This window comes from Desmodus rotundus, chromosome 1, assembly GCF_022682495.2.
Source record: "Desmodus rotundus isolate HL8 chromosome 1, HLdesRot8A.1, whole genome shotgun sequence".
Classification (NCBI taxonomy): Eukaryota; Metazoa; Chordata; class Mammalia; order Chiroptera; family Phyllostomidae; genus Desmodus; species Desmodus rotundus.
Window position 1 is genome coordinate 86,272,293 of NC_071387.1, and position 19,940 is coordinate 86,292,232.

Below are 19,940 nucleotides of genomic sequence, written 5' to 3' on the forward strand. Positions count from 1 at the left end.
AACTATATACCAAGAAAATGGACAACCTGGGTGAAATGGATAAATTTCTAGAAACACACAATCTTCCAAAACTGAGTCAGGAAGAAGCAGAAAACCTGAATAGACTGATAACAGCTAATGAAATTGAAGCAGTCATCAAAAAACTCAAAGCAAACAAAAGTCCTATATCAGATGTCTTTACAGGCCAATTTTACCAATCATTCAAGGAAGGACTAATACCTATCCATCTCAAACTATTCCAAAAAATTCAAGAGGAGGAAAGTTGTCCAACTCTTTACAAAGCTAATAGTATACTAATTCCAAGACCAGGTAAAACAAAACAAAGAAAGAAAGTTATAGGCTAATATCCCTAATGAACATGATGCTTAAATCCTCAACAAAATATTAGCAAACTGGATCCAGCAGTACATTAAAAAGGTTGTACTCCATGATCAAGAGGGGTTTATCCTAGGGATGCAAGGTATTTATAAATCAATAAATGTGATACACCACATAAACAAAATATAAGATAAAAATCACATGACCATATCAACAGATGCAGAAAAAGCCTATGTTAAAATCAAACACACATTTAGGATAAGAACTCTCAGCAAAGTGGGAATAGAGGAATCATACCTCAACATAATAAAGGCCATATATGAAAAACCTGCAGCCAGCATTAAATTCAATGGGTAAACACTAAAAGTGTTTCCCTTAAGATCAGAAACAGGACAGGGATGTCTGCTTTCACCACTCTTACTCAAAATAGTACTAGAAGTCATAGCCACAGCAAGCATACAAGCAGAAGAAATAACAGGCATCCAAATTGGAAAGGAGGAAGCAAAATTGTCATTATTCACAGGTACATGATATTGTACAAAGAAAACCCTACAGGCTCCCCGCCAAAACTACTAGACCTAATAAAGGAATTCGGCAAAGCAGTGGGATACAAAATATGCAGACATCAATGGCATTTTTATACACCAATAATGAACTATCAGAAAGAGAAAGTAAGAAAAAAATCCCATTTACTATAATAAAAGAAATTAGGTACATAGGAATAAATTTAACCATTGAGGTAAAAGACCTGCACTTGGAAAAGTACAGGATAATAAAGAAAGAAACTGAGAAAAATACAAGCAAGTGGAAGCATATACCATGTTCACGGACTGGAAGAATTAACATAATTAAAATGTCCACACTACCCAAAGCAATCTACAGATTCAACATAATTCCTGTTAAGACACCGATGGCATATTTCACAGAGATAGAACAAATACTCCAAAAATTTATATGGAGCCAATAAAGACCCTGAATAGCTTCAGCAATCTTGAGAAAGAAGGACCAAGTAGGAGGGAACACAATATCTGATATGAAACTATACTACAAGGTCACTGTAATAAAGATAGTTTGGCACTGGCAAAAGAACAGACACATAGATCAATAGAAGAGAAAAGAGAGCCCAGAAATGAACCAGTATCTTTATGGCCAACTAATATTTGACAAAGAAGGCAAGAGCATACAATGGAGTAAAGACAGTGTCTTCAATAAATGGTGTTGGGAAAACTGCACTGGTGCATGCCAAAAAATTGAAACGGGACCATCAACTTAAATCATACACCAGGATAAACTCAACATGGACAAAAAATTTAAATGTAAGCCACAACACAATAAATATCATGGAGGAAACACTGGCAGTAAAATTTCAGATATCTCACATAACAATATTTTTAATGATATATCTCCTAGGACAAAGGAAACAAAGGAAAAAATAAACAAATGGAACTGCATCAAATTAAAAAGCTTCTGTACAGCTAAAGAATGACCATAAATATGAAAAGGGAATCCACTGTATGGGAAAATATATTTCCAATTATACATCAGAAAAGAGTTTAATCTCCAAAATATAAAAAGAACTTACATGATTGAACACCAGGAAGACAATCCAATTAAAAAATAGGCAAAGGACCTGAACAGATACTTCTCCAAGGAGGACATACAGATGGTGGCCCATAGATACATGAAAAAATGCTCAACATCACTAATCATCAGAAAAATGCAAAGTAAAACTACAATGAGATATCACCTCACACCTGACAAAATGGCTATTATGAATAAATCAACAAGCAACAAGTGCTGGTGAGGATGTGGAGAAAAGGGAATCCTAGTGCACTATTGGTGGGAATGCAGACTGGTGCAGCCACTGTGGAAAAGGGTCTGGAGTTTCCTCAAAAAATTAAAAATGGAACTCCTTCTGACCCAGCAATTCCACTGCTGAGAATATATCCTAATAATCCCAAAACACTAATTCAAAAGAATATATGCACTCCTATGTTCATAGCAGCATTTTTTACAATATCCAAGATTTGGAAACAGCCTAAGTGCCCATCAGTAGGTGAGTGGATAAAAAAGCTGTGGTACATTTACACAATGGTAACAGTAAAAAAGAAGGAATTCTTACCTTTGGCGACTTACTGGAGACTATTATGCTAATTGAAAAAAGTCAGTCAGTGAAATACCATACGATCTCACTCATAAGTGGAATCCAATAAACAAAATAAACCTATGAGCAGATTAGAATCAGAAGCACAGAAACATGGAAAAGGGGAGGTGGGGACTGATGAAAGAAGGGGAAAGGATTAGGCAAAGAACATATGTGTGTGACCCATGGACATGGACAGCAATGTGGGGATTGCCTGCAGGAGTGGGGAGGGCTCAGTGGAGGGGGGTATGGGGAAAAATTGGAACAACTGTAAAAGCATAAACAAAATAATTTCTAAAAGTTAAAAAATAAAATAAAATAGTATTAAAATTAAATAAATTGACATGACATGGAATGAAATAATATAAAATGAAATAAAATAATATAAAGAACCACTATAGACAATGCTGCTTCTCCCTTGATCCCTCAGTCCAGGTTGGGTCAAGTCCTTTACCAGGTCTATCCGTGGCTCCATTAAGGGTTTATTAGGCTGACAGTTATACTATCTGAATAAATCTCCAAATAAATATAATGGAAGTCACTGGAAACATATGATACAGAATTTTAAATGATTAACTGTTTTTTTCATAAATGTACAGTAGTTCCTCCACATGGGATACACTGCCAGACCCCCAGGGGATGCCTGAAACTGTAGACGGAACCAACCCCAGAAATACTATGTTCATCCTATACATAATATACCTATGATAAAGTTTAATTTATAAGTTAGGTACAGCAAGAGATTAACATAGCATAATAAAACAGAACAATTACAACTACATATTGTAATAAAACATATGTGAATGTACTCGGCAAACTTGTACTAATTTTTTTCCTTTTTCACAATTTCACAGGTAGGTTTGTTCTTACCAAATCTTCTTAGCAACCTAATCATATGATTTTTATTCCTTCCTTATTAAGTCAAGAACTTTCACCTTTTCACTTAAAGAAAGCAACTTACAGCTTCTCTTTGGCACATCTGAATCACTAGCATCATCATGCTTGCACTTTGAGGACATTATTAAATAATGTCCTCAACATTAAAATAAGGGCTACTTGAACACAAACACTACAACACCTCAACCATCAACCTGATAACCTACACAGCTAAGTGACTAAGCAGTGGGAGCACATAAAGCATGGAGACACTGGACAAAGGGATGATTCGTGTCCAGGGCAAAATGGAGGACAGTGTAAGCTTTCATCGTGCTACTAAGAACATTGCACAACTTAAAACTTAAGGAATTTAGGGGAGATTCAAGATGGCAGTGGAGTAGTTGAGTGCTACATTCACCTGCTCCCAGAACCAAACTGGAATTACAACTAAAATATAGAAAGATCAACTTGAATAACCAACAGAAGATTAACTGAGCAGAGAAGTTTTACATCCAAGGATTTACAGAAGACACATCCAGACTGGTAGGATGAGCAGAAACACCAAAAAGAGCTGGCCCTGCAGCCACGTGTGGTGATTGAGAATCTGGAGGGGTATCTCACCTTCAAAATTTCCCCTTGAGGAGCAAGACCCATTCCCGCCAAGCTCCCCAGCCCAGAGCAGCAGAGCCAGGCAGAGGCACCCACATAATACCTGGTTGTGAAAATCAGCATGAATTCTGCCAGTGAGAGAGAGACAGGAGTCTGCTAAAGACACAGAAGCCTTCTTAAAGGGCTAACTCACAAAATCTCATTTGCAGCACTCATCCTGAGCTCTGGCAGAGGGAGGGTAAGTGGACTAGATACATGTAAGGAGAGATTGGGGTTTGTGGCTTTAAGGAGAGCTGAAGGGATAAGGGCCAGGATCCCTGTGCTGAGTCTCCCTCCCACATCACTGATGCCATCTTTCTTGGGTGGAAGACTACCCTCCTTATAGTATCAGTCTGGGGAAACAGAGTAGCCCCACCTGCAGGAATCCCTGCCATACCACCCTGTGGGGCTCAAACCCTGCTGAGGAGTCAGCTGCCTGGGCAGGGGTATAGAGGTCAGGACAGAATTAGAGAGTGGCAGTGACTGAGTTGTGTGGCTCTTGGGCTGGGACCACTCCTACCTTGTTCCCCCAAGTCTGACCAGCACTCCTCTTTACAGAAGATCCACTAGCAGCTTCCACCAAATTCCCAGCAGCCTGGCCCTGGTAAGCTCAGGCTTCTGGGAAAATCTGGGATAGACTGAATTGTGTGGCTCTGAGACAATGTCATTTTTCCATCACACACCTGAATGGTGCAGAACTCCTCCTTCATAGGGCCAAATTTTGGTCTGTTTGGGCCTGAGAAACTGCTGGTCTCACCCTGACAATTTCCTGAGACCCTATCCCACCACAGAGGTCTGCGGGCACCTGGTGGGTGGTAGCTAGACTTGATATATACTGAAACTTTTGTTGAGTGGCCTCAGACCCAGCACTGGCATCGAGATTGAACTTGTATGAATCTGGGGAACACCACTCACCACTACCTAGTGACTCACTGAGAACTTTCCTCTTGCAATTTGAGTACAGCCAGAGTCTCTTTCAGGGACTGAGCCTAACAAGCAGCCGGCAGGTGGAGGCAGGCAAAGGCAGAACTCGAGGTGCCTTGAGACTTCTGCTGACCTACCCCCGGACTTATTGCTGATGGAAACTGCCCTTGGTGCACAGCTTGGTCCTTCCTATGCACATCTGGGCCCAAGAAAGGCAGCCATAAACTGTGGATTACTCTGAGCTCCAAACAGGTACCCAGAGCCAGTCTGAGGTAGCATCTGACATTGATCTGCACCACAGTCCATCCCAAGTAGCACCAGACCCAACACACCTAGTGGCCAGCTTCACACAACATTAGAGCAAGACCCAATTAGTTTCACAAGCGGCATATCCTAACAGATTTCAGCAGGCACCAGACCCTGCTGAGGTGAATTCTGCTTAGTCTTGTCACCACCTACACAGCAGCTCATTACACTGTGGTTGAGGTGGGATCTCAGTCAGCCAGCCTGAGGGGCAAACCCATACACAAACAGACGAACAGCAATCAAGATTCAATTATAACAGGACGGCTCACATAACCCACACAAAGGACATCCCTGGACACCCAGATCAGATAATCAAAGAGACTGTGTCACTGGATCCCAACAAGACACCTATTATGTAAGGCCACCCCACAAAGACTGGGAGTCATAGCAGTTTGTTCTAATACATAGAAACAATAACAACAAAAAAAGTAGCCAAAATGAGGAGACAAAGAACATGCCCCAAATGAAAGAACAGGAGAAATCTCCAGAAAAAAGCTAAATGAAACAGAGGCAAGCAATTTACCAGAGTTTTTTTAAAAAAAAGGGTTATAAGGATGATCAAGAAACTCAGTGAGGTCCTGGCTAGTGTGGCTCAATGGATTGAGTGCCAGACTGTGAACCAAAGGGTTGCCGGTTCGATTCCCAGTCTAGGGCATGTGCCTAGGTTGCGGGCCAGGTCCCTGGTGGGGGGCACTTGAGAGGTGACCACACATTGATGGTTCTCACCCTCTCTCTCCCTCCCTTTCCCTCTCTAAGAGTAATTAAATAAATAAAATCTTTAAAAATAAAAAGAAACTTAGAACTACAAGGAACTTAGTGAGAACTACAAGAGGATGAAAAAGGACAGAGAAACCAAAAAAAAAAAATGCGGTCAGAAATGAAGAATACAGTATCTGTATGAAGAATACACTAGAAGAAATAAACAGTAGCTTAGATTAAGCAGAGGACAGATTCAGCAATTTGGAAGACAAGGTACACCCAATCAGAGCAGCAAAAAGGAAAAAATAATTAAGGAAAGGAGGGCAGTTTAAGTAACCTCTGGGACAAAATAAAGCATAACAACATCCACATTGGGAGGTACCACAAGGAGAAGAGAGACAATGAGGGATTGAGAACCTCTTTGAAGAAATAATGACTGAAAACTTCCCTAACCTGGTGAAGAAAAAGACACACAATTCTAGGAAGCACAGTGAATCCCAAACAAGTTGAATACAAAGAGTCCCACACCAAGACATATTATAATTAAAATGGCAAAGGTTAAGGACAAAGAGAGCATCTTAAAAACTACAAGAGAAAGAAAGTTAGTTATCTACAAGGGAGTTCCCATAAGACTGTCAGCTCATTTCTCAACAGAAACATTTTAGGCCAGAAGGGATTGTCATGAAATATTCAAAAGTGATGAAAAGCAAGGACCTAAAATCAAGAATACTTTACCCAACAAGGCCATCATTTAAAATTGAAAGAGAAAGAAAGAGCTTCCCAGACAAGATAAGAAAACACTAAAGCAGTTGATTACCACCAAATCAGTATTACAAAAAAAATGTTAAAGGGTCTGCTTTAAGAAGATAATTTTAGAGGAACACAGGTAGGAAATAATGGCAATGAATAACTACCTATCAATAATAACCTTAAACGTAAATGGATTAAATGCTCCAATCAAAAGACATAGAACAGCTGAATGGATAAGAAAACATGACCCACACATATGCTGCCTACAAGAGACCCATCTCAGGACAAAAGACTTACACAGACTGAAAGTGAAGGGCTGGAAACAAATTTTCCAAGCAAACGGACAGGAAAAAAAAGCAGGGGTAGCAATACTCATATCAGACAAAATAGACTTCCAAAGAAGGGCCATAAAGAGAGACCCAGAAGGTCACTTCATAATACTCAAAGGAAGAATCCACCAAGAAGACATAAACGTTGTAAATATATATGCACCCAACATAGGAGCACCCAAATACATAAAGAAAATCTTGGAGGATTTCAAGAAAGATATTGACAGCAACACAATTATAGTAGGGGATTTTAACACCCCACTATCAAAAATGGACAGGTCTTCCAAACAAAAGATCAACAAAGATATTGTGTCACTTAACAATACCCTAGAGGAAATGGACTTAACTGATATATACAGAGCTTTTCATCCCAAAGAAGCAAAATACACATTCTTTTCAAGTGTCCATGGAACTTTTTCAAAGATAGACCACATGATAGGACACAAAGCAAGCCTCAACAAGTTCAAGAAAATTGAAATCATATCAAGCATCTTCTCTGACCACAAGGGTCTGAAACTAGAAACCAACCCCAAGGGTAAAAACCCAAAACACTCAAAATCATGGAGACTGAATAGCATGCTATTAAACAATCAATGGGTCAAGAACGAGATTAGGGAAGAAATCAAAAACTTCCTGGAAACAAATGAAAATGAACTCACAACAACCCAAAACCTATGGGACACAGCAAAGGCAGTCCTGAGAGGGAAGTTCATAGCAATACAGGCCTACCTTAAGAAGTTAGAAACAGTTCAAACAAACAAACTAACCCTATGCCTACAAGAACTGGAGGAACAACAACAAAGACAGCCCAGAGCAAGCAGAAGGAAGGAAATAACCAAGATCAGAGCAGAACTAAATGACATAGAGACTAAAAGCACAATTGTAAGGATCAATGAATCCAGGAGCTGGTTCTTTGAAAAGATAAACAAAATCGACAAGCCTTTAAGTAGGCTCATCAAGAAGAAAAGAGAGAGGATCCAAATATACAGAATTAGAAATGAAAGTGGAGAGATTACAACTGATACCACAGAAATACAAAGGATCGTAAGAAATTACTATGAAGAACTGTATGCTAAGAAATTTGAAAACCTAGATGAAATGGACACATTTCTAGAAAAATATAATCTTCCAAAACTGAATGAAGAAGAAGCAGAAAACCTGAACAGACCAATATCAGCAAAGGAAATTGAAGCAGTCATCAAAAAACTCCCATCACACAAAAGCCCTGGACCAGATGGTTTCACAGGAGATTTCTACAAAGCATTTAAGGAAGAGCTAACCCCTATCCTTCACAGACTATTCGAAAAAATCCAAACTGATGGAAGACTCCCAAACTCTTTTTATGAAGCCAACATCATCCTAATCCCAAAACCAGATAAAGACACAACGAAGAAAGAAAACTTCAGGCCAATATCGCTGATGAACATAGATGCTAAAATTCTCAACAAAATATTAGCAAACCGCATCCAGCAATATATTAAAAAGATCATCCACCATGACCAAGTGGGATTCATCCCAGGGATGCAAGGATGGTACAATATTCGAAAATCAATAAACATAATACATCACATCGACAACAGCAAAGACAAAAATCACATGATCATATCAATAGATGCGGAAAAAGTGTTCGATAAGATACAGCACCCATTTCTGATAAAAACACTCAGCAAAGTGGGAATGGAGGGAGCAGTCCTCAACATAATAAAGGTCATATATGAAAGACCTACAGCCAACATCATACTCAATGGACAAAAACTTAAGAGCTTTCCCACTAAGATGAGGAACAAGACAAGGATGCCCTCTCTCACCACTCCTATTCAACATAGTATTGGAAGTCCCAGACACAGCAATCAGACAAGAAAAAGCAATAAAAGGCATCCAAATTGGAAAGGAGGAAATGAAACTGTCACTGTTTGCAGGTGACAGTTTCATAGTGTACATGGAAAATCCTATAGACTCCACCAAAAAACCACTCAACCTATCAAATGAATTTGGCAAAACAGCTGGATACAAAGTCAACACCCAGAAATCAAAGGCATTCCTGTACACCAGCAACGAAACTGCAGAAACAGAAATCAGGGAAAAAATCCCATTCGATATAGCAACAAGAAAAATAAAGTACCTAGGAATAAACCTAACCAAGGAGGTAAAAGACCTGTACTCAGAAAACTACACAACACTGAAGAAAGAAATTAAGGAAGATACACACAAATGGAAGCATGTACCATGCTCATGGAGTGGAAGAATTAACATTATCAAAATGGCCATACTACCCAAAGCAATTTATAGATTCAATGAAATCCCTATTAGAGTACCCATGATATATTTCACAGATATACAACAAACATTTCAGAAATTTATATGGAACCATAAACGACCCCAAATAGCTGCAGCAATTTTGAGGAAGAAGAACAAAGCAGGAGGGATCACAATACCTGATATCAAACTGTATTACAAGGCCACGGTAATCAAAACAGCCTGGTACTGGCATAAAAACAGGCACATAGACCATTGGAACAGAACAGAGAGCCCAGAAACAAACCCAAGTCTCTACAGACAATTAATATTTGACAAAGGAGGCAGGAGCATAAAATGGAGCAAAAACAGCCTCTTCCACAGATGGTGTTGGGAGATCTGGACAGCTACGTGCAAAAAAACGAAACTCGATCACCAACTTACGCCACACACAAAAATAAACTCAAGATGGATAAAAGACTCAAATATAAGCCATAACACCATAAAAGTCCTTGAGGAAAACATTGGCAGGAAAATCTCAGACATTCCACGCAGCAACATCCTCACAGACACATCCCCTAAAGCAAGGGACATAAAGGAAAGAATAAACAAATGGGACCTCATCAAAATAAAAAGCTTCTGCATGGCTAAAGAAGACAGCACCAAATTACAAGGAGAACCAACAGTATGGGAAAACATATTTGCCAATGATACCTCAGACAAGGGCCTGATCTCCAAAATATATAAAGAACTAACATGACTCCACTCCAGGAAGACAAACAACCCAATTAAAAAATGGGCAAAGGACTTGAACAGACACTTCTGCAAGGAAGACATACAGAGGGCCCAGACACATATGAAAAGATGCTCAGCATCACTAGCCATCACAGAGATGCAAATTAAAACCACAATGAGGTATCATCTCACACCAGTCAGAATGGCCAACATAAACAAATCCACAAACAAATGTTGGAGAGGATGTGGAGAAAAGGGAACCCTCGTGCACTGTTGGTGGGAATGCAGACTGGTGAGGCCACTGTGGAAAACAATATGGAATTTCCTCAGAAAACTAAAAATGGAACTGCCCTTTGACCCAGTAATTCTGCTGCTGGGATTATACCCTAAGAACACTGAAACACCAATCCAAAAGAATCTCTGCACCCCAATGTTCATAGGAGCACAATTTACAATAGCCAAGTGCTGGAAGCAACCTAAGTGCCCATCAGCAAACGAGTGGATCCAAAAACTATGGTATATTTACACAATGGAATTCTACGCAGCAGAGAGAAAGAAGGAGCTTATACCCTTTGCAACAGCATGGATGAAACTGGAGAGCATTATGCTAAGTGAAATAAGCCAGGAAGTGAGGGACAAATACCATATGATCTCACCTTTAACTGGAACATAAGCAATAGAAGAAAAAAGCAAACAAAATATAACCAGAGACATTGAAGTTAAGAACAATCGCCAGGGCGGGGGTGGGGGGTGGGGGCGGGGACAGTGGGTAGAGGGGATTACAGGAACTACTATAAAGGACACATGGACAAAACCAAGGGGGAGGGTGGAGGTGGGGGAGGGAGGTGGGTTCACCTGGGGTGGGGTGGAGGGATGGGGAGAAAAGGCATACAACTGTAATTGAATAACAATTAAAAAAAAAAAAAAGAAGATAATTTTTTAAAAAAGGACCATAATTAAAAGAACAAAATGGTGCCCTGATGGGTGTGGCTCAGTGGGTTGAGCATTGTCTCACAAACCAACAGATATCCAGCTTGATTCCCAGTCAGGGCATAAGCCCAGGTTGCAAGCCAGGTCCCTGGGTAGAGGTGTGCAAGAGGCAACCCACTGATGTTTCTCTCACACATTGATGATTCTCTCCCTCTCCTTCTGCCTCCTTTCCCCTCTCACTAAAAATAAATAAATAAAATCTTTCTTTATTGTTGGTCAAGTACAGTTGTCTCCATTCCCAACCCCCACTCTCCTCCTAATAAAATCTTTAAAAAAATAGCAATAAATACGTACCTATCAATAATTACTTTAAATGTAAATGGATTAAATCAAAAGACAAGGGGTAACTGAATGGATAAGAAAACAAGACCCATATATAGGCTGTCTACAAAATACTCACCTCAGAATGAAAGATGCACACAGACTAAAAGTAAATGGATAGAAAAAGATACTTCATGAAAATGAAAATGAAAGAAAACTGGGTGGCAATACTTAATCAGACAAAATAGACTTTAAAACAAAGGCTATAGTTAAGTGACAAAGAAAGACTGAAAGACTGTACATAATGGTAAAGGAATCAATCGAACAACAGCATATAACTCTTGTAAACATTTATCCATTCAATACAGGAGCACCTAAATATACAATATACAGCAAATCATGATGGACATAAAGGGAAAGATTGACAGTAACACAGTCATACTAGGGGATTTTAACACCCCATTGATAACAATGAATAGATCTTCCAGAGAGAAAATCAACAAGGAAACAGTGGTCTTAAATAACACACTAGATCACATGAATTTAATTGGTATTATCAGAGCATTTCATCCCAAAGCAGCAGAATATATATTCTTTTCAAATTAGGATAGACCTCATCATGTTGGGACATAAAGCAAGTTCTCAATAAATTTAAGATGACTGAAATCATATCAAGCATCTTATCAAATAATAACGATATGAAATTAGAAATCAATCATAAGAAAAAAAACTAAAAAAAGTTATGAAGGTGAAATAACATGTTACTAAACAATGAAAAAGTTAACAACAACATCAAGGAAGAAATCAAAAATACCTTGCAACAAATGAAACTGAGAACACAACAACCCAAAACCTATGAGACAAAGAGAAAGCAGTCTTAAGAGGGAAATTCATAGCATTACAGGCCTACCTCAAGAAAGAAGAAAAATCTCAAATAAACAATCTAGCTCTACATTTAAAGTAACTAAAAAAGAACAAACAAAGCCCAAAGTGAGTAAAAAAGGAAATAATAAAGATCAAAGCAGAAATAAACCAAATGGAGTCTCAAAAAGCAGTACAAAATATCAATGAAACCTAGAGCTGGTTCTTTGAAAAGATAAACAAGATTAACAAAACTTTAACCAGACTCGTCAAAAAAAAAAAAAAAAAAAAAAAAGGGCAGGGGGAGGACCAAAATAAATGAAATCAGAAATAAAAGAGAAGTAACAACTAACACCAAAGAAATACAAAGGATTATAAGAAAATATTATGAACCACTAAATGTCAACAAACTGGACAAGCTGGATAAAATGGATAAATTCCTAGAAACATACAATCTTCCAAAATTAAATCAGGAAGAACCAAAGAATCTGAATAGAGAGATAACACCTAGTGAAATTGAAGCACTAATCACAAAACTGCCAACAAATGAAAACTCTGGACGGGATAACTTCACAAGTGACTTTTATGAAAGATTCTGGTAAGAACTAACACCATTCCTCTTCAAACAATTCCAAAAATTTCAAGAGGAGGGAAGGCTCCCAAAGCTCATTTTATGAGGCCAGCATTATCCTAATTCCAAAACCAGATAAAGACACTAAGAAAAAAAGAAAATTATAGGCTAATATCCCTGATGAACATAGATGCTAAAATCCTCAACAAAATATTAGCAAACTGGATCCAACAATACATTTTAAAAAATCATACATCATGATCAAGTGGGATTTATTCTGGGGATACAAGGTTGGAACAAGATTCACAAATCAATAAATGTGATACACTACATAAACAAAATGAAGAATAAAACCACATGATCCTATCAATAGATGCTGAGAGAGCATTTGATAAAATCCAGCTCCCATTAATGATGAAAACTCTCAGCAAAGTGGGAATAGAGGGAACATACCTCAACATAATAAAGACCATATATGACAAACCTACAGCCAGCATCATACTCAATGGGCAAAAACTACCAGTGTTCCCCTTAAGATCAGGAACAAGACAGGGATGTCCACTTTTACCATTCTTATTCAAAGTAGTGCTGGAAGTCCTAGCCACAGCGATCTCACAATAAGAAATAAAAAGCATCCAAACTGGAAAGGAAGAAGGAAAACTGCCATTATTTGCTGATGACATGATACTGTACATAGACAACCACAAACTGATACTAGAACTGATACATGAATTCGGTAAAATATCAGGATACAAATTTAATATCCAGAAATCAGTTGCATTTTTATATGCCAATAATGAACTATCTGAAAGAGAAATTAAGAAAACAATCCCATTCACAATTGCTCCAAAAAGAATAAAATACCTAGGAATAAATCTAACCAAGGATGTAAAAGACATGTACTTGGAAAATTACAACAAACTGAGGAAAGAAATTGAAGAAGATATAAATATTTGGAAGCACATACTGTGTTCACGGATAGGAAGAATTAACATCATTAAAATGTCCATACTACCCAAAGCAATCTACTGATTCAATGCAATTCCTATTAAGATACCAATGATGTATTTTACAGAACTGGAACAAATATTTCAGAAATTTATGTGGAACCTAAAAAGGCCCCAACTAGCAAAAGCGACTTTGAGAAAGAAAAACAAAGTTGGAGGAATCTAGCTACCTACTATGACACTATACTGTAAGGCCATAGTAATCAAAACGGCATGGTACTGGCATAAAAACAAGACACACAGAACAATGGAACAGAACAGAGTGCCCAGAAATCAACTCACACCTTTATAGTCAATTAATATTCGTCACATGATGTAAGCAAATGCAATGGGCTAAAGATGGTTTATTCAATAAACGGTGTTGGGAAAATTGGACAGATTTATGCAGAAAAGTGAAACTAGACCACCTTCTTATGCCACACAAAAGAATAAATTCAAAATGGATTAAAGACTTAAACCTGAAACCATAAAAATCCTAGGAGAAAACATAGGCAATAAAACCTCAGACACTGCTCATAGCAATATTTTTTCTAATATATCTCCTCAGGCAAGGTGACCAAAAACATAAACAAACAAATGGGACTACATCAAACTAAAAAGTTTTTGAATAGCAAAGGAACCATCAACAAAATAAAAGGACAACCCACAGAATGAGAGAACATACTCATCGATATATCTGATTAGGGGTTAATATCCAAAATTTATAAAGAACTTATAAAACTCAACAGAAAAAAAAAACAATTAAAAAATGGACCAAGGACCTGAATAGCCACTTCTCCAAAGAGGACATACATATGGGCCAAGGAACTATGAAAAGATGCTCAACTTCACTAAGCATCAGAGAAATGCAAATTAAAACCACAGTGAGAATCACCTCACACCTGTCAGAATGGCCATCATTAATAAACAACAGACAACAAGTGCTGATGAGGATGTAGAGAAAGGGGAACCCTTCTACAATGCTGGTGGGGATACAGACTGGTGCAGCCACTGTGGAAAGCACTGTGGAGAGACCACAAAAAAATTAAAAATGTAACTGCCTCATGTCCCAGCAATTCTACTTTTGGGAATTTATCCAAAGAAACCTGAAACCCTAATTGGAAAAAATATATGCACACTATGGTCATTGCAGCATTATTTATAATAGCCAAGATCTGGAAGCAGCCCAAGTGTCCTCAGTAGATGAGTGGATAAAACAACTGTGGTACATTTACACAATAGAATACTACTCAGTCATAAAAAAGAAGAAAATGTTACCCTTTGTGACAGCATGGATTGACCTGGAGAACATCATGTTAAGTGAAATAAACCAGTCATAGAAAGACAGGTACCACATCATTTTACTCATATGTGGAATCTAATGAACAAACTGAAGTAACAAGCAAAACACAGACTCACAGAGAGCAAGCTTACAGTTCTAGGGTGGGGCGGTTTAGGGGGGTGCAGGAATTGAGCAAAAAAGAAAAAGGACTCATGGACATGGACAGCAGTTAGGTAACTGGTGGAAGGGGGTGGGTGGAGGTGGAAGAAGATATAAGGGGATAAATGGTAATGGAAATAATATAATAAAAATGCATTTTAAATAAATAAACAAACAAACAAACATACATCAGACACCAACAACAGTATGGTGATCACCAGAAGGAAAGGGGTAAGGGGAGGCAGAATAAGGTAAAGGGGGATAAATGGTGATGGACAGAGACTTGACTTGGTTTGGTGAAAATACAATATGACATACAGATGACATATTATAAAATTGTACACTTGAAACCTATATAATGTTATTAACCAACGTCACCCCAATAAATTCAATAAAAATTAAAAACATAAACATAAACAAATAACTCATAGGTTGTTATTTCTTGAATTTTTCCATCTAATATTTTTGGACCACAGTTAACTGCAGGTAACTCAAAACACAGAAAGTAAAAACACAGATAAAGAGGACCACTGTACCATAAAGTTAGCTCAAGTTATATAATCAGCAACTTTTCCATGTCCCCTTTTAGGGAGTTAAAGCTTAAATCTCTTTAAGTGATTATTTTCATCCCGTAAAGGACCACAAAATTCAAGACTTAAGCAACAGCCCCAAGGGCAAGCTTGCTGGCATCTGTCCACACAAGTGAAGATCAATATCCCTGTCATTTTCCTTGGTGACAATTTCAAATCAGAGTCTTGGCAATACAAGGGACTTTCCCATCTCTCCCCAAAACAAGAACATGCAGGGCACCCCTGTAGGTGAGCCACATGGAGGGAAGGGGCAGGGAGTTAAGAGTTGCAAGATGAGACTGGTAAGAAAGAGTAAGGGCAGAGTCCTTTCAGCACACACGTGTGCAGCCCATGTGTGTCACCTCCACAGCAAAGGTGACCAGCAGCCCCAAGCCTGAGTGCTGCCTTGACTTCGCTCATTGGGCAGAAAGCCTGGAGAGGAATACAGCCCTGCAGGCTGCTCTGGGCTTTGGAATGACAGTGCAGGACCAGTCCCTTGCACTTAGCTGGGCACACAGCACTGGCTGGCGAGCTGTGTGTGCATGAGTAAAGCCAGTGATGCAGAGAGATACACAGGAGAGGAATGCTGAGTTACCAGACAGGAGGACTACCTGGTAGTTCTGGTTGCTCCTACCTGGGCTGGCTTCTGGCTGCAGGGAGCTCAGAGGAAGTGGGGGTGAAGATTCGGGGGCCTCCACAGCTGGGTGTTCAGCCACTGGACAGATGATAAACCATCTCTTCCCAGTGTGCAGGACTAAAGGGCAGGACAAAAACAGCTGCTGAGAGCAAGCACATTTCTCCCAGCAGGACCCTCACCACTGGCACCAGACTTGACATATGACACTTTAGGGAACTTATCTCACACCAGTGAGGGGGTATGCAGCACACTCATGGGCTCCTTGCTGGCAGCCAGAGGCCCTAAAAGTACCTCTAACATGGCCCCAGTTTCCGGGACACCCAAGGAACTATCACTAAAGAGTTAATGCTGGCTAGGGACTAGCAGGCAATGGCAAGTCCATGCCATGCTCAGTCAACACCTGGGATAGACTGGGCAGACATCTGGAGGCAGGGGCAAGGCGAGGACACTGTATACACACTCCAACAGCCCCTCAGTGCGATGGCCTAACTTCTGACAATATGGTCAATGGGTCTCTTATCAAATGCCTGCTGGGAGACAGAAGGGACAATGACAGAAATGCCTCCTATAAGGTGAGCCTGGGAGGGGTATGGCCCTGGAGGCAGACGTACCATTCTGCTGATACACCAGGGCGTTTGCTTGGGATTGGCGACTCTCCTGAGGGAGGTAAAGGGTCAGATATCAGCAGATTGCATGGACCAAGAAATGGGAGCACAACATGGCCTCCAAACATCCGAGGGCCTTGGAGCTTGGGCATTTCCAACTGAGCTGAGGGCACCCCGTGCCCGGCCACCTCACCCAACGCTGCACACCCTGCAGGCTCTTCCAGTCACCAGACAATGTCCCAGCGTTGTTCTCAGAGCCTGGAGCTGGGGCATAGGCAGGGCCTGGCCCTCCCGAAACCTGGCATCCCGACTCACCTCTCCAGCACCCGGGTTGCCGGTGCTGAGAGGTGGTGGGCTTGCCCCAGGGTCAGAGCCATGGTCCACATCTGTGTCTTCACTAAGCATGTCCTCCGCCTTGTCCATGACATCCTTCATCTGCTCGATGAACGTCTCCCGCTCGGCCTGCAGGATGAAGTCGTGCTCTACCTGCAACAGACACACAACCCTGCTGGTGGGAACACGCCACTGGTCTGTCAGATCTTCACTGATCGATTTGCTTGATTTCTGCTCTGCATTAAACTCCAGTGGGGAGACACAGCCAGGGCCCTAGGCCCCGAGCCCAGAGCTGTGCAGCTCAGCCAGAGTAGCCATGGTCTGAGCAGCAGGTAGCTACCTGCAGAAGAAGGAAGATAGGGAAGACTGATAACAAGCAGGGCAGGCAGCTGAGTGCCCAAAGGACATGGAGGAGACAGCCTTACCAACCCAGATGTGCGGCTGTTGAGTCAGCCTGGCAGGACACCCACTTACCATGTAGGTAGCGATCTCGTCGGGTGCATCCCCATCCAGGTCAAATTTGAATGTCACCATTTTGTGGTTGTGCGTCTCCAGCTGGCACTCCACCATCTTGTCACCCGTGTTGCATACCTACAGGACACCAGGGAAATGAGACCAGGTAGGAGACTGCACCCAGCCAACCCTGTACCCGCCAGCCCACCACACCTGTCTCCTCACATTCAGGATGGTCAGCCGGGGCCGGCTGGCCCTCTCCTGGCGGGAGCGCATGCGTGTGGACCTGCGGTGGTGTTTCCGGGCAGGCTTGCCTTCCAGCTTCCCCCCACCAAACGTGCCTTCACAGCTGTCACTCAGCTCTCTTCCAGAAGTGACGTCGGATCCTCCATAGCTGCTGGAAAACTAAGAATGTTAATGTGTCCACGAAAACAAACTGCAATCTGGCCTCATTTGGGAAGCTTAGCTTTTCGGGAAACGCCAGAAGATTTAACATGAGTGTGCTCAGCAGGAAAACCCAGAGGGTCTGAAGCCAGTTATGACTAGGAAAGAAACCCCCAACCCAGAGCACCTCCTCCCCATCCTGGGTAGCGCCAAGGCTGTGGGGGTCGCATGGGTTTTCTGACCCAGCTTCCTGACCTGCTCATGGTAAAAATAAAAATTAAGAAACAATCCTCTCCAATACCTCAGTTCCCCTATCTGCAGCAGTAACTAGAACATGCCAACTGCATGGGGCTTTTGCAATATGTGAGGACAGCTTGCAAAGCCATGAGCTTGGTGTTTACATACTGAGAGGATGTGACACAGGGTCACTTCCTGACCAATTCCCTCCCAAACTCAACATGCCCCATGACTGGGCGACTACAGGTGAGGCACTGCGAGACCAGGGGTGTGAGATGGACTCTATCCTGGTCCCCAGCCTCTGACCTAAACCACCCTCAGCACACAGACCAGTGCTAAGACCCAGAACACATCCTGGAGCATTGCACAACCGTTTCAGCAAGTGCTAACAGGTCCCAGAGGAACAACCTGAGGCTCTAACAGGTCAGGCTGGGAACTGCTGATGTCATTAGAAGCCCTGACATAAGAGGGAAAGTGAGTCAGGAACCCTGTGACACAGCAGTGGGCAGGCTGAGCGGGTCCATGGGCACGTCATCCCCATCCCAGCTGTGCCGTTACCTCTCACAGCTCTGCAGGAGGCCAGGCTGCTTGTCCTGTGAGGCCTGCTCCTGAAATGAAACCATGGAAAGGAAGATGGGTCACATTTGCTCCCCCACAGCACAGCCGTAGCTAGCCCAGTCCAGCCCAGCTCACTGCCTGATCCTTCTGACTTTAGCAAGCAGACCATACAAGGCAGCTGGTTTGAGGGTTTTCATCTTGTGGGAGCCAAGCAGATTCCTAAAAGTTGAGGCCCTCCCTTTTCCAAACATGGTAACCCTCTTTGATCATCCCTACGAAGAAGCACACAAGCCCAGGAAGGCTTGTCACAGGCCTTCCCATCACCGCCAAGGGAAAGTTTCCTAAATCTATGTGTAAAAGATCATACCTTCCACCTGGATGTGCATTTAAAGAAAATGTGATACCTACGGACAGTGGAGGAAGATAAGAAGGGCACCCATGGCTGTCCCAAGGCACATACTTCCACCTTCCCCACTCTAGGGCTGAGACCAAGCCCAGGGGCCAGGTATCAAGGTGACATGCTGGAGGCCTAGCCCCAAGGGTAGGGCACATACCTCTGGAGCCAACTCCACAGCCAACTGGATGGCTGGGCAGAGGCTGGAGATCCCAGGTCCACTGGTCAGCGGCAGGTTAGCAGGTGGCAGCAGCGCAGAGGTCTGGATGGGCAAGCTCTGAGCAGCAGCCACCATTGTGGGAGCCAGGGAGCTGGGAAGCTGAGACAGGAGCTCAGGGGTGGCAGGTGGCAGCACTTCTGGCAGAGGTGGGGAGAGGACAGCAGCAGGAGTGGGCACTGTGGGGACCTGGGCAGTGATGTCCACCGCATACGGAGGTGGGCGGCCAAGCAGGATCTACAAACACATAAGACAGGGATGCAAATCGGGGTGCTATCGCCATCCCTGAGGGGCCCTGAGCATCCTGGGGCACAGCAGGTGATTCCCTGTTGAGGCAGGTGAGCACACCTGGGGTGTGGGCATTGGAGGGTCCCTCTCTGACATACCCATACCTGCCACAGGCAAGTCATAGCCTCAGAGAATGTTTTACACAGTCTTAGAAGAAACAACAAAAAAGGCATTCTTGAGTCACCACTTGTA

The 19,940-nt window shown here is 41.7% G+C and overlaps 1 protein-coding gene across 17 annotated transcripts in view; it reads right to left on the reverse strand.

The window, feature by feature from the left end:
- The window catches only part of WNK2 (WNK lysine deficient protein kinase 2), a 151,960-nt gene that overhangs the window by 72,742 nt on the left and 59,278 nt on the right, over window positions 1-19,940 (reverse strand). For 13 of the 17 annotated variants that reach the window (XM_053925761.1, XM_053925751.1, XM_053925738.1 and 10 more), the window contains 7 exons: window positions 19,404-19,697; window positions 18,850-18,899; window positions 17,884-18,067; window positions 17,692-17,808; window positions 17,200-17,370; window positions 16,891-16,936; window positions 16,277-16,396 (listed from right to left, as the gene is read on the reverse strand). In XM_053925761.1, coding sequence (XP_053781736.1) covers window positions 16,277-16,396; window positions 16,891-16,936; window positions 17,200-17,370; window positions 17,692-17,808; window positions 17,884-18,067; window positions 18,850-18,899; window positions 19,404-19,697 — 982 coding nt within the window. The remainder of the gene's footprint in view (window positions 1-16,276; window positions 16,397-16,890; window positions 16,937-17,199; window positions 17,371-17,691; window positions 17,809-17,883; window positions 18,068-18,849; window positions 18,900-19,403; window positions 19,698-19,940) is intronic. The other 4 variants (XM_053925733.1, XM_053925726.1, XM_053925729.1 and 1 more) reach the window with 3 other exon arrangements.